Source organism: Saccopteryx leptura, chromosome 5, assembly GCF_036850995.1.
Source record: "Saccopteryx leptura isolate mSacLep1 chromosome 5, mSacLep1_pri_phased_curated, whole genome shotgun sequence".
Classification (NCBI taxonomy): domain Eukaryota; kingdom Metazoa; phylum Chordata; class Mammalia; order Chiroptera; family Emballonuridae; genus Saccopteryx; species Saccopteryx leptura.
Window position 1 is genome coordinate 66144275 of NC_089507.1, and position 12890 is coordinate 66157164.

Here is a 12890-nt window from a genome sequence, read left to right on the forward strand (position 1 = left end):
CTAATTAACAAAAAATTGCACAGCAATTTACCAACCTCTTTAATATATCATCTCACTGCTCAATCCCAATGAATATGTAAGTTAGAAATGGCTATTATTCTTTTCATTAACATAAAAAATATACAACATGCTTAAAAACATAAAGTTAATGAGTGGCGACACTAGGACTCGGAGCCTGGTGTCTCTATTTTAGAGGTTTGAAGTTACACCACCTCTCTCGGCCTCCTTAATGGCACCGCCACATTTCTGAAATGCTGGCTGCAATGGGACACTGGATAAATTTTGTTTATAGTGAACTCTAAATGAAACTATGAGCATAAAAAAGTCTTCAGCTTTAAGAACTCAAAAGATTTAGAGTAATATTTAAAATATTTAATAGGAAAATAAGTTTTTATTAAACTATAGGTCCTAAGTGGAAATTTATACAAATATTCATTTTCCTTCGTAAATTCTCACAGCTTATTTTTCCCAATAATTACTCTTAAGGATTAAACAAGCATTAATTTGGGTTCTGTAAGGCCAGTATCCACAGACACCACCCCAGCTGCCCAGCCCATGCAGGTTTGCACTGGATTCGGACAGATGGTAATGAAACAACGGAGCCCAAAACTGATCAGCCATCATCTTTAATTCTAGCTTGCACCTGGCGGGCAAGTAAAAACACACACTGGGCTCCAAAACCCACTCATTCAGTGCTCACAAAGCTACTGACTTATCCGAGTTTTCCTAAAATCAAAGGTTTCTCACTCACCAGACTTATTCACTTCTGTTCCCCATCTCCTTCCTTCTCCCTCCACAAACTCTGCACAATCTGGCTTCTCTTTGAGCACTCCACCATCTTGGCTGCCTCTCCTCTCCTCCATGTGGCCTCTCGCTGCTCTCCTCTCTGCTCTCTCTTCTAATGCTAATCTCAGGAACTGAGAGAGCAAGCTCCCGGTCTGCCCCACTTTATAGTGCAGAAATCAAAACCCCTTTAATTCAATATACAAAATAGAGAAGTCTCTAATACAAAGTCCACCCCACATCAAAAAGGGTGGGAAAGGCTTAGTCCTAAAACCAAGCCCCAGGCTACAAGCATCCTGCCTGCCCACAGCCTGCCCCCAACACATATTAATATAATCATGCACATCTCAAGCAAGAAGGGTAACCAATACCATTACCTGGGCGACAGGCTTCCATGTGGGCAGCACCATCTTTAACAAAGTGAGCATAATGTATTTTATCTGCCCAACAGGTTCAAGGAAGGTATTTTCATAAAGAAAAATTTGATATAAATAAATGTGAGTAAAACATTCAAAAAGAGAAATAAAATCAATGAGATGATATATATGTGTATGCATACACATGTGTGTGTATCAGATAGATATTCAGGGAAAACTAAAGTTTGAATCAAATTTGAATACCTAGCTTTCTCTTTTAGAAACAGAGCAGTACATGCAATGTGTAAGTAGTTATCAATGAAGGACATAAATTCTAAGGCATAAGGTCAGTTAGGTCAGATATGGTAGTGTTGTGGACTGTAAATGGCAAAAAACCATTGTAGATTTGAGGCTTAGCAAAAAGCTAAGTACCCCCCCCCCACCTCCATATTGGCTATGATGCTGAGTATTTGCACCCACTTCACTTGCTTCCTTAAGTTGCTGGAAGCAATTTACATGTTCTTCCTCTTACTCTGTTCAGATGTTAGTTGATTTTGCTTAGGCATGGTGGGGGGATTCCTGTTTATGCCTTGGGAGAGTTCCTGTCTTAGCCTCAGATGTGTAACTTTGTAACAAGGACTTCCTTGATTTGCATATGGCTATATAATAAAGCAAACTGGGGCTATGGGGCACTCAGATACTGCCACCAGCATTTGAAGAGTCCTCTCGGTCTCATCTTTTTAAATAAGTCTGTTTAATTCCGCACCGTTCTTAGGAGCCACACTGGTCCGGGGCATGGTATAAGCACCCTTTTCTGGTATTACTGAAGTAATACAGGATGAAAATAAAAAGGACAGAACTAACAGTCAGGAGACAAACACTTAGATGTGATTACTGTCTGACTTGGCAACCTTATATAATTCTTCTTTTCCTAATTAGAAAAACTAATCTTTAATTTGTATTTATTAGGCTTATTTCCTACAATGTAAGATATCATAAAATATATACTTGTGTCCAGAATCATGATATATGTTAAATGAGATGATATATGTCAAGGAATTCTATCTGCCATATGAATCTTTTTTTTTTTAATTTTTAATTTTTAATTTTTTTTTCTTTTTTTTTTTTCTTCTGAAGCTGGAAACAGGGAGAGACAGTCAGACAGACTCCCGCATACGCCCGACCGGGATCCACCCGGCATGCCCACCATGGGGCGAAGCTCTGCCCACCATGGGTCGACACTCTGCCCACCAGGGGGCGATGCTCTGCCCATCCTGGGCGTCGCCATGTTGCGACCAGAGCCACTCTAGCGCCTGAGGCAGAGGCCACAAAGCCATCCCCAGCACCCGGGCCATCTTTGCTCCAATGGAGCCTTGGCTGCGGGAGGGGAAGAGAGAGACAGAGAGGAAAGCGCGGCGGAGGGGTGGAGAAGCAAATGGGCGCTTCTCCTGTGTGCCCTGGCCAGGAATCAAACCCGGATCCTCCGCACGCTATGCCATATGAATCTTTAGGTATAATTACTACTGCAGTGTTTGACCTTCAGTGAGAAGCAGTGCTGTCCGTTAGCATATAACACTCACATTCAACTGTTCATTTCATTGTTTATTCTTAGTAGCTATGATTAAGATCAATAAACTTCTTCCTACCAAACTGGTTTTTTTTTAATTATTGATCTTAATTTGTGTATTTACATAGTTACAACTGTTCCCCCAAATATATTTCCCCCATGGTCTCCTTGATACCCTCTTTGCCTGTTCCCCCACTGCCTTCCCCCCATCCCTCCATGATTGATCCTGCCTCTCATCCCCTTTCCCTCTGACCACTTTTCCTTCTGGACTCTTTGACCCTTTCTCTGCCTCTGTTCCATTGCTCAGTTCACATTGTTCATTGGATTCCTCATGTGAGTGAAGTTGTATGATATTTTTCTTTCTCTGCCTGGCTTATTTTGCTTAGCATAACAGACTCCAGGCCCATCCATGTTGTCACAAAGGGTAAGATTTCTTTCTTTTTCATGGCCACGTAGTATTCCATTGTGTATATATGTCACAGCTTTTTAATCCATTCATCTACTGATGGACACTTGGGTTGTTTCCAGATCTTGGCTATTGTAAACAATGCTGCCATAAATATGGGGGTGCATTTCTTCTTTTGAATCAGTGATTTGTTATTCTTAGCATATATTCCCAGAAGTGGGATAGCTGGGTCAAAGGCAGTTAGATTTTTAACTTTTTGAGGAATCTCCATACTGTTTTCCACAGTGGCAGCACCAGTCTGCATTCCCACCAGCAGTGCAGGAGGGTTCCCTTTTCTTCACATCCTCGCCAGCACTTGTTATGTGTTGTTTTGTTAATGAGCGCCATTCTGACTGGTGTGAGATGGTATCTCATTGTGGTTTTAGTTTGCATTTCTCTAATGATTAGTGATATTGAACATTTTTTCATATGCCCATTGGCCATCTGTATGTCTTCTTTGGAGAAGTGTCTATTCAGTTCTTTAGCCCAATTTTTGATTGGATTGTTTACTTTACTGATGTTGACTTTTACAAGTTCTTTATAGATTTTGGTTATTAACCCCTTTTCAGATGTGTTGGCGAATATATTCTCCCACTGTGTGGGTTTTTTATTTTGTTCATATTGTCTTTAGCTGTGCAAAAGCTTTTTAGTTTGATATAACCTCATTTGTTCATTCTGTCCTTTATTTCACTTGCCCGTGCAGTTAAATGAGGAAATATGTTGCAAAAGATGTTGGAGAGCTTACTGCCTATGTTTTCTTCCAAGATGTTTTTGGTATCATGACTTACATTTAAGTCTTTTATCCATTTTGAGTTTATTTTTGTGAATGGTTTAAGTTGGTGGTCTAGTTTCATTTTTTTTGCATGTATTTGTCCAATTTTCCCAGCACCATTTGTTAAAGAGACTATCTTTACTCCATTGTATGCTCTTACCTCCTTTGTCAAATATCAATTGGCATAAAGGTGTGGGTTTATTTCTGGGTTCTCTGTTCTGTTCCATTGATCTATATGCCTGTTCTTATGCCAGTACCAGGCTGTTTTGAGTACAATGGCCTTGTAGTATAACTTGATATCAGGAATGTGATACCCCCTCCCCTTTATTTTTCTTTTTCAAGATTGCTGAGGCTATTCATGTTCTTCTTCGGTTCCATATAAATTTTTGGAATATTTGTTCTATATCTTCAAGTATGACATTGGTATTTTAATAGTAATTGCACTGAATTTATACATTGCTTTGGGTAGTATAGAGATTTTAATTATGTTTATTCTTCTTATTCATGAATATGGTATATGCTTCCACTTGTTTATATCTTCCTTGATTTCTTTTATCAATGTTTTATAATTTTCTGAGTACAGGTCTTTAACCTCCTTGGTTAAATTTACTCCTAGGTACTTTATTTTTTTGGTTGCAATAGTGAAGGGGATTGTTTCCTTAATTTCTCTTTCAGACAGTTCATTGTTGGTGTATAAAAATGCCACTGATTTCTGAATATTTTATATCTTGTCACTTTGCTAAATTTATTTATAGTTCCAGTAGTTTTTTGACTGCGACTTTAGGGTTTTCTATATACAACATCAAGTCATCAGCAAATAATGAAAGTTTTACTTCTTTTCCAATTTGGATGCCTTTTATTTCTTCTTCTTGTCTGATTGCTGTGGCTAGAACTTCCAGAACTATGTTGAATAAGAGTGGTGAAAGGGGCTACCTCTGCCTTGTTCCTGTTCTTAAGGAGATTGCTTTCAATTTTTGCCCACTGAGTATGATGTTAGCTGTGGGTTTTCATAGATGGCCTTTATCATGTTGAGGTATGTTCCCTGTATTCCAACTTTGCTATGAGTTTTGATCATAATTGGGTGCTGGATTTTTTCAAATGGCTTTTTCTACATCTATTGATATTATCCTGTGGTTTTTCTTCTTCCTTTTGTTTATGTGATGAATCACATTGATTGATTTGCAAATATTGTACCAGCCTTGCCTCCTCAGAATAAATCCCACTTGATCAGCATGTATGATTTTTTTCATGTATTGCTGGATCCGATTTGCTAATATTTTGCTGAGAATTTTAGTATTTAAATTCATCAGGGATACTGACCTGTAGTTTTCTTTCTTTGTGTTGTCTTTGCCTGGTTTTGAAATGAGGATTATGTTCGCCTCATAAAAGGAGTTTGGAAGTTTTCCCTCCTCTTGAATTTTTTGAAATAGCTTGAGAAGGATACGTTAGTTCTTCTTTGAATATTTGGTAAAATGCGCCTATGAAGCCATCAGGCCCAGGACTTTTGTTTGTTGGGAGTTTTTTGATAATTGTTTCTATCTCCTTTGTTGGGGATGTGCAGCTGAGGTTGGTATATGGAATGCGGCCCTTCCTCCAGGACTTTAGCCCTCAGCCTCTGCTGGTTGCTCAGATTTTAATTCTCCTTAACAAGTTGAGCTGCTTAAAAATCTTAACTTCCCTGCTGTTTGTTTGCAGAGTCCAGCAGGGAACTTCTGCGTTTGGGGGTGGGGGGTGACTGTGGGTGTATCTTGCTCTTTGGCCCCTGTTGAAACTCTATCCAGGCCTTTTTTTCTTTTTTCTGTTTGGTTAAGTCCAGAGGAATGTGGTGGGTGTGACCTCTGAGAACCAGAAGGTGTGGTCTGCCCTGTTACCTTGGGGGGGGGGTGTAGTTCAGATCTCCCTGGAAACCTGAGTCACTGCCCCTCTCCTTAACTTCCTCCATTCAGAACACCCTTTTGTGCTGATTGGAGCTAAAGAGCTTTTTGGAGGTAGATCAATTGGCCTTATGCTAGTTTTTTGATGGGCGGAGGGAGTGGCCCTCCCCAACTATGGCTGCCTCAGTATTGGAAAATGACTCAGCACAGGTATTCTCCCCATCACCGTTTGTGTCCCTGTGCCTCTATACCCTACCCTGCTGATGCAAGACCAGTCCTCTCAGCTCTCCTAGTCCCCAGAGCCCCAGGTAAGTGGCTGTGAGCGAGATTTTCTGCGCTGGCCCTTTAAGGCAGCAACTTCTTCGCCAGCCGTTTCACGCAGACAGAGATGCCACTCTTCTCCCCACTCAATGCTGTCAGGCTGTCTTCTCCAGTCTCTAGGTCTCTAGGCTGGGGCTCTGGTCCTGGGACTGAGGACCGCAGTCTCTCAGGGTTTCTCTGCCCACAATGAGAATCCCTCTGGGCTCTCAGCTGCCCCTCGCTCCTGGGAGCGAGGGAGCCCCCACCGTGTCCTCGCCCTTCCTACCAGTCTCAGTGTGGTTCCTTCTGTGCTCCTTGGTTTTCGGGTCTAGTTCTTTTGTCCAAAGTTGGTTTTCCCCGATGATTGCTATCAAATTAATTTGTAATCTGGTTTGGTCCCAGGAGATAGCAGTTTGTATGTCTGCCTACTCCGCTGCCATCTTGGAATCCTCCCAAACTATTTCTAATAATAACACCTGTAGGCTATCTCCCTCCTTTAGGGTCAATGCAAAATAGTGATTATTTTTATATCATAGAAAGTATCTATGATGGTAAATTAAAATTAATATTGTAAAGCAGTTTTCTCAAGAAATCATTTTACAGTGAATTTCTTTATCACATACAGTTTCTTCAGACATTTTCACACGTAAAAAAAAATCCTATGTTGAAAGCTGTCCTGTTACTTGCTAAAGTACAAGCAGCACCTATTAGTACTTACATACTTTTTTAAAAGATAAATTACATATTAAACTCTGATTTCAGAGTGTACATAGCATGCCATGTCGACACACCCTATACTGCAACCCTTTCTTTTTCTCAAATAAATCTTTTTTGGTGATGGAAAATGAATAAATAAATGAATGGATAGATAGGTAGATATAAAATAGATAAATTCTAATCCCTAATTTTCTCATCTGAAAAAGGTAAATAGGTAATGCTTGATGCTTATTGCAGAATAAAATTACACTATTTAAAAATGTTATAAAGGCAAGTATTCTTTTTGAAACTTTCTAGATTGAAGTTGATTATAATTTCCAAAGAAAATATTATCTTCAAAATATATTTTCAAAAGACTACTACTATAAACAGAAATATAATAAATAGTTCAAATAAATCAATTATAACAAAGTATAAGAAGCTTTGGCTGCAACTGAGCTTAAATCCTTGAGTGGCAATATAATGTAACTGTTAAAATTATGGACTTTGGGTCTGAGTGACCTAGATTCAAATTTTGACTCTTCCTAGTTGACACGTGGCTTCATCCCTATGTCTTGGCTTTCTCATCTGTAAAATGGGTATGATAGTTTTTATATTCTATAAGATTATTGTGAAAATAATATGTTTAGTATCAGGCACAGAATAAGCACCCAAAATATTATTATTAATTCAGTCCTGATAATTGGCTAGTTACTTACATATAGATCATAAACGGAACTATACAATGTAAAAATCATAAGAAATTCCCTTATAATCTTATTGTCTCTTACTTCAGTTTCATTTGCAACTTAAAAATCCTATTTTGAAACTTTCTGAGCTCTTTTTCCTATAATTAAAACTCAGACTCTTAATGGTTGTCAGATAAACTGAAAAGTAAAAGTTTCTATAAGATTTAAAAACAAAACATAATAGCTTATTTTAAAGCAGTTGACTGTAAAAGTCCCATACCTAATACAGTTCCGATCTTATTGGTTAGGACAGAATCTGTCTGCTCCAGCCACCCTCCACCACTGAGTCCTTCTTTAAACTTGATGAGAATAGACTGATTACTCAGGAGGACAACAAGAATTCTCATGGCTGCTGTAACTGTGGTTGAATGCAAGTGCTCTTCCATAAACATCATGATCCAGTCAAAACCCAGTGTCTTGACCAGTTCTTCACAAGCTCTATTCAAAGACAGATGGATTAAAAAGAAAACACATTAATTTTAGTGATTAGGATTTCAAATCATTAAGAAATTGTAAGATTAGGTTTTGTTCTTGAGATACTATATAAATTTCAGGGTTTAAAAATATATGAAAGTCAGTGGAAATTCTTTCCTTTGTCTACTGTGAATTAACTAGTAATAGCAACTGGTACCATTAGCTCTAAAAAGATTTTACTTACTGCAAATTAATGCTTGTCTTTTCTTTAGAGGTGTAAATTAGTTTTAGCAAGATATCTAGAAGTCTGTTCCTCAAAAGTATAAGATTTGCAGATACCAGACCTACAAACTCGTCTTCAGTTCCTACAATGAAAATAAACACATTAAATTGCCTAGCAGATAAATTAGGATAAAATATCCAACACTGTTCCAGGAAATCTCACTTAATTTTTATGTCTAGTTTTTTGTCAGTTATGCTTCACTTAATTTGCAAATATAGTTTAAAACAATAAACACTGAATTTCCAGATTAATTCTTCCCACTTGAACTGGTGTTTTATTTATTCCATACTGCACAGACCTTTTATGCTATTTATTTTGCATTGATTATTATAGTACTGTTCAGAATAATTCAAGCCATTTCCCTTTTTGTAGTTGCATCCTGAAAACTGTGTAAACTACTTGAAAGAAAAATGTATGATTTAAAGTTTTGGGAACATATTATACTCAGTACAGTGTTTAGTCCATAGCAAATACACAATCAATGCATATACTAAATAATAAGACCAGTAATATAATTCTGACTTTCCTTATTATTTCAGCTGGCAATGAAGTGATGAAAATACTAACCTACTTGGTAGATCAATGGAAAAATTTGCTAATTTATACATCCCTACTACTGTGCTCTTAAAGGAAATTTTACATGAGCTGTGATTATTGAATTCAAAAAGCCAGCAAGAAATATGGAGAGTAGAGAAACATTTCTCCTACATTTTTTTATACTTGAAATAAATGTGTTATATATTTCCAAAGATTTTAATAGTACTTTCACTTCTAATTCCTATTTCCTTGGCCTATGTTAATTCAGAACTTAGAAATGATCCTAGCATATGAAAGAAAAATGCAGTGGTTTAGAAAAGGTAACAATAGTACCTAGGTTATAGGGTTTGTTATAAAATTATGGAAAGTGCTTAAACAGTGCCTGGCAGGTCTAAAGCACTTAATTAAGTTTTACCTATTTATCTGGTCTTTATGGTTCTCATCCACTAATTTAATTTACAAAAGAAATGTCAAAATTGTTCCAAACTACTAGGCAGTAGGTAGGCAGTTAGGGCCTTATGCTCTGCTCTGTGATTTGCAGAAAGTCACTTAGTCTCTCCTTTGAAAAACAAGGTGACACTTTTTCTTCTCATTCATGGAGCCCTGGGGAGGCCGTGCCCCAGATGGGCTAGCTAGTACGGGGAACTCCTCTGTGAGACCGGATACTACAGAGGCCGGAGCACTTTTTCTCCACACTCCCGGTGGGTGGTGTAAGTGTTTAAAGGAAGTCTTTATGTGATATGATTCTGGAAAAATTTAACAGGATAATAATGTAATTAATGCTGGACCAATATAAGATATTGTCAATTTAATTACACGTCAATCTAAAAGGTCCCTTCAAATGTGTTCCAACTAAATCTCCTGTCCTAGAATATTAAAGGAAAAATAATATATATTGGAACAGAGGTGGAAAAAATATGTACCAAATGAGAAAAGTTAAAAAGAGAAACCAAAATAGAAGCTGTCACGGGCAGAATCTCACAACTTAGAAAACTGTTTTTATTTTATACGTATATAAAATGATTCTAGTGAAAAGTTCTTTCCCTAAATGACTACTAAATATTTAACTAGGAAGTGAAAATAATAGCAATATAGATATAATTCAAATTAGCAAGTATTTGTGTTTCTGAAGAAATGTACACCAATTTAAAAAAAATCAAATAATGTTAAAATATCACCCTAAAAGAGTTTGCTGTTTAAAGGAACAATGTTAAAAATCCTCTAAAAATGAGAAGATTTTCTTTTTTAAGTAAAATCCACATCTTATTAAAATCTGTGGGTAATTCTGAACTTCTGCATATTGTATAGGTTTGATTTAAGACAAATACAACTGAAAAAGACCAAAAAACTAATGTAAGGAGAAAAGTAATGTGACTGTATCACACCTAATCCAGGCCTACTTGTGCCAGAAGAAAAGAGGGCACAGCAGTTTTCCAATTCCAGAATCTACTCACCAGGTTCAAGCTTCTCTTCATTGTTTATTTCCATAACTACAAACTTCTCACAAACTGCAAAGGTTGGTAAAGTAGATGAAATAAACTGGCCAAACCTTTAAGTACAAGAAGAAAAGGTTATGAATTTTATTTTTTTCTCTCCCCAAAACAAACAGCAATATATAAAAAACAAAAAGAAAGGAATGTAAAACAAAATAGTATTTCTTAATTTAAATCAGGGGTCTCAAACTCGCGGCCCGCGGGCCGCATGCGGCCCGGATTGTGCTTGTTGTACTGATTTTTTTTTGTTTTCAACTGTAGTGAGAAAAGTGTTGCGTAACAGTTGCCTTTTGTAGACCTAGTGCGGCCCGCCGAACGGCTGTGATCTTGCTCTGCGGCCCACATGCTAAGTTGAGTTTGAGACCCCTGATTTAAATCATCTTTATAGATCTTCAGGTAATTGTATCTGGACTATTGCAATTAACATTATATAGGGTGGGGGCAAAAGTAGGCTTATAGTTGGAACAGTTCAACACGCCTTAAGCAATATTTCACATTAGCAACAAAATAATACATCATATAAAAGATTTGAATATGCAAAAGTAAAATATCATCTGTTTTGGATGATAGAGAACAAACATAAAGGAGAAGGTATGCTCACTCTGGGTATGCTTATGCGCAGAGAGAACAGCAGGGCTTGGAGGAAGAGGGACCGAGAATTCCTATACTCAATCCTGTTATATAAAGGGCAATCAATCACTGGGGGTTATTCCTAACCTTTTCTTAGCAATATTCTATTACTAACTAGTAGCAATACTTGGCTTTCCTTTACAAAGGCAAGCTACTAAGGTAAGTGTGCTCTGTGCCTTACAAAAGTCTTGAATAGTTATTAACATTATAGGTGTTATACAGGTATAGGTAACAAATACAATCATCTCATTTATCTTAACCTCACTAATACTTCCAGTTAACAAACAGACAAATACAGAAAGTGTCCCTACCTGAGTAGATCATTGCTGCTGGGAAAACCTTGCAGTAGGAAGCTCAACACATTACCAATAGCAGCAATGGTAGGTTGGGATAAGGACATATCTCGAAGAGTCAGTAGCAGCTTTGGGATTAGCTGTAATTCCCTCATTAATTTGGCATTCTTTGAAGCTTCACTATAAGAGAAAGAACACTTCATTCACTCTACTATCGTCTCTTCTATTAAAAAAACCCAATTAACTGCATAGGTATTAACTAATACCTGGATTCTGTGAGCAGTTCAATGAAGTGTTCAAATAAGGAAAGATGAAGTTCATATGGTGCATGGAGCCAGACCTACAATAAAAATAAATAAGTGATATATTTAGGGTTAAAAAATACCCCAAATACCAATCCAACAAACAAAAATGTAACATATGAAACTTATTTCACTCATTAATTAACTTAATGTAACTTCCTTATTATAATTTTTATTTGGTGAAGTCCTACAAAACTGCTTGTATATTTGACTTCTGATTCTGTTTATAAAAGAGTAATTGCTACGGAAATTGTCCTAGTGGAGTAATCAACTGAAAAGGCAAGAGCTATGAAAAGTTTCCCTGGAATCAATGACTGAATATGATTTCTCAATACTGAATACAAATATGGAATATAATGAATACTGAATGTTATATACCGAATACAAAGACTGATTGACTGGAATCTCGTGCAGGGTCCAAAACTAGTATTAACCACTGCAAAATAGTATACCAAATAACTCCTGGATTCACAAAGAGCTGAAACTAGCTTTCAATCCCTCCTTCCAGCGTGTAGAGACTTCGTAATACATGGGGATTTGGGAGAGTCGCAGAAGTGTAATATCTTAGTGTGGGGCTAAAACAGCATTAGACTAAAGGTTTTTCTAGGTTCACCCTAACAGAGCTTAAAGGCATGTTTCAAAAGGATCAAGATAAATGCAATGCTGAAGCCAATTCAATACTCTTTAAAAAGGAATACATCAAAATCTAGCACTCAACAATGTAAAATTTAGCATGCAATCAAAAATAACCAAGTATGAAAAAAAAAAGGGGAAAATATTATTCCTACCTAGGAAAAAACCCAATTATTATAAACAGCCCAGAAATGGCAGAGGTGATGAAATTATCAAGACCTTAAAAAAACTATTAAAAATGTGATCCATATGCTAACAAATGTACCAAAAATATGAACATGATGTGGAAATAGATAACTGAAGATCCAAAATGAAGTTCTACAGGTGAAAAATATCTAAAATGAAACATGTACTAGATGAAACTAACAGTAGATTAGATACTACAGAAAAAAATTCAGTGGACTAGAAGACATAGCAATACAAATTAATCAAAATGAAGCATGAGGAAAGATGCTGAAAAGGAATTACTACATAGAGCATTACCAGCTTGTGAGACAAAATCAAATACCGTAAGATATGTGTAAATAGAGTCTAGAACAGGTTCGGGGGCACCAGGAAAAATAGTTTAAGAAATATGACTAAAAAAAAATGTTCAATTTGATGAAAATGACAAATTCACAGATCTAGAAAAACCAATAAAACCGAAGAAGAAACTAACGATGACAATGAAGTGACTGATACCTTTAAATTATAAAAAGAGTAAAAAACATTAATGAGAATTATATTCTATGCAAAATATCCTTTAAAAAATAGAAGAAAATAA

At 36.7% G+C, this 12890-nt stretch overlaps 1 protein-coding gene across 7 annotated transcripts in view; it reads right to left on the bottom strand.

Annotated features, from left to right (window-relative positions):
- The window catches only part of WDFY3 (WD repeat and FYVE domain containing 3), a 286019-nt gene that overhangs the window by 80717 nt on the left and 192412 nt on the right, over nt 1–12890 (bottom strand). For all 7 annotated transcript variants that reach the window (XM_066385911.1, XM_066385917.1, XM_066385914.1 and 4 more), the window contains 5 exons: nt 11459–11532; nt 11211–11372; nt 10231–10325; nt 8201–8321; nt 7763–7980 (listed from right to left, as the gene is read on the bottom strand). In XM_066385911.1, the coding sequence (XP_066242008.1) occupies nt 7763–7980; nt 8201–8321; nt 10231–10325; nt 11211–11372; nt 11459–11532 (670 nt within the window). The remainder of the gene's footprint in view (nt 1–7762; nt 7981–8200; nt 8322–10230; nt 10326–11210; nt 11373–11458; nt 11533–12890) is intronic.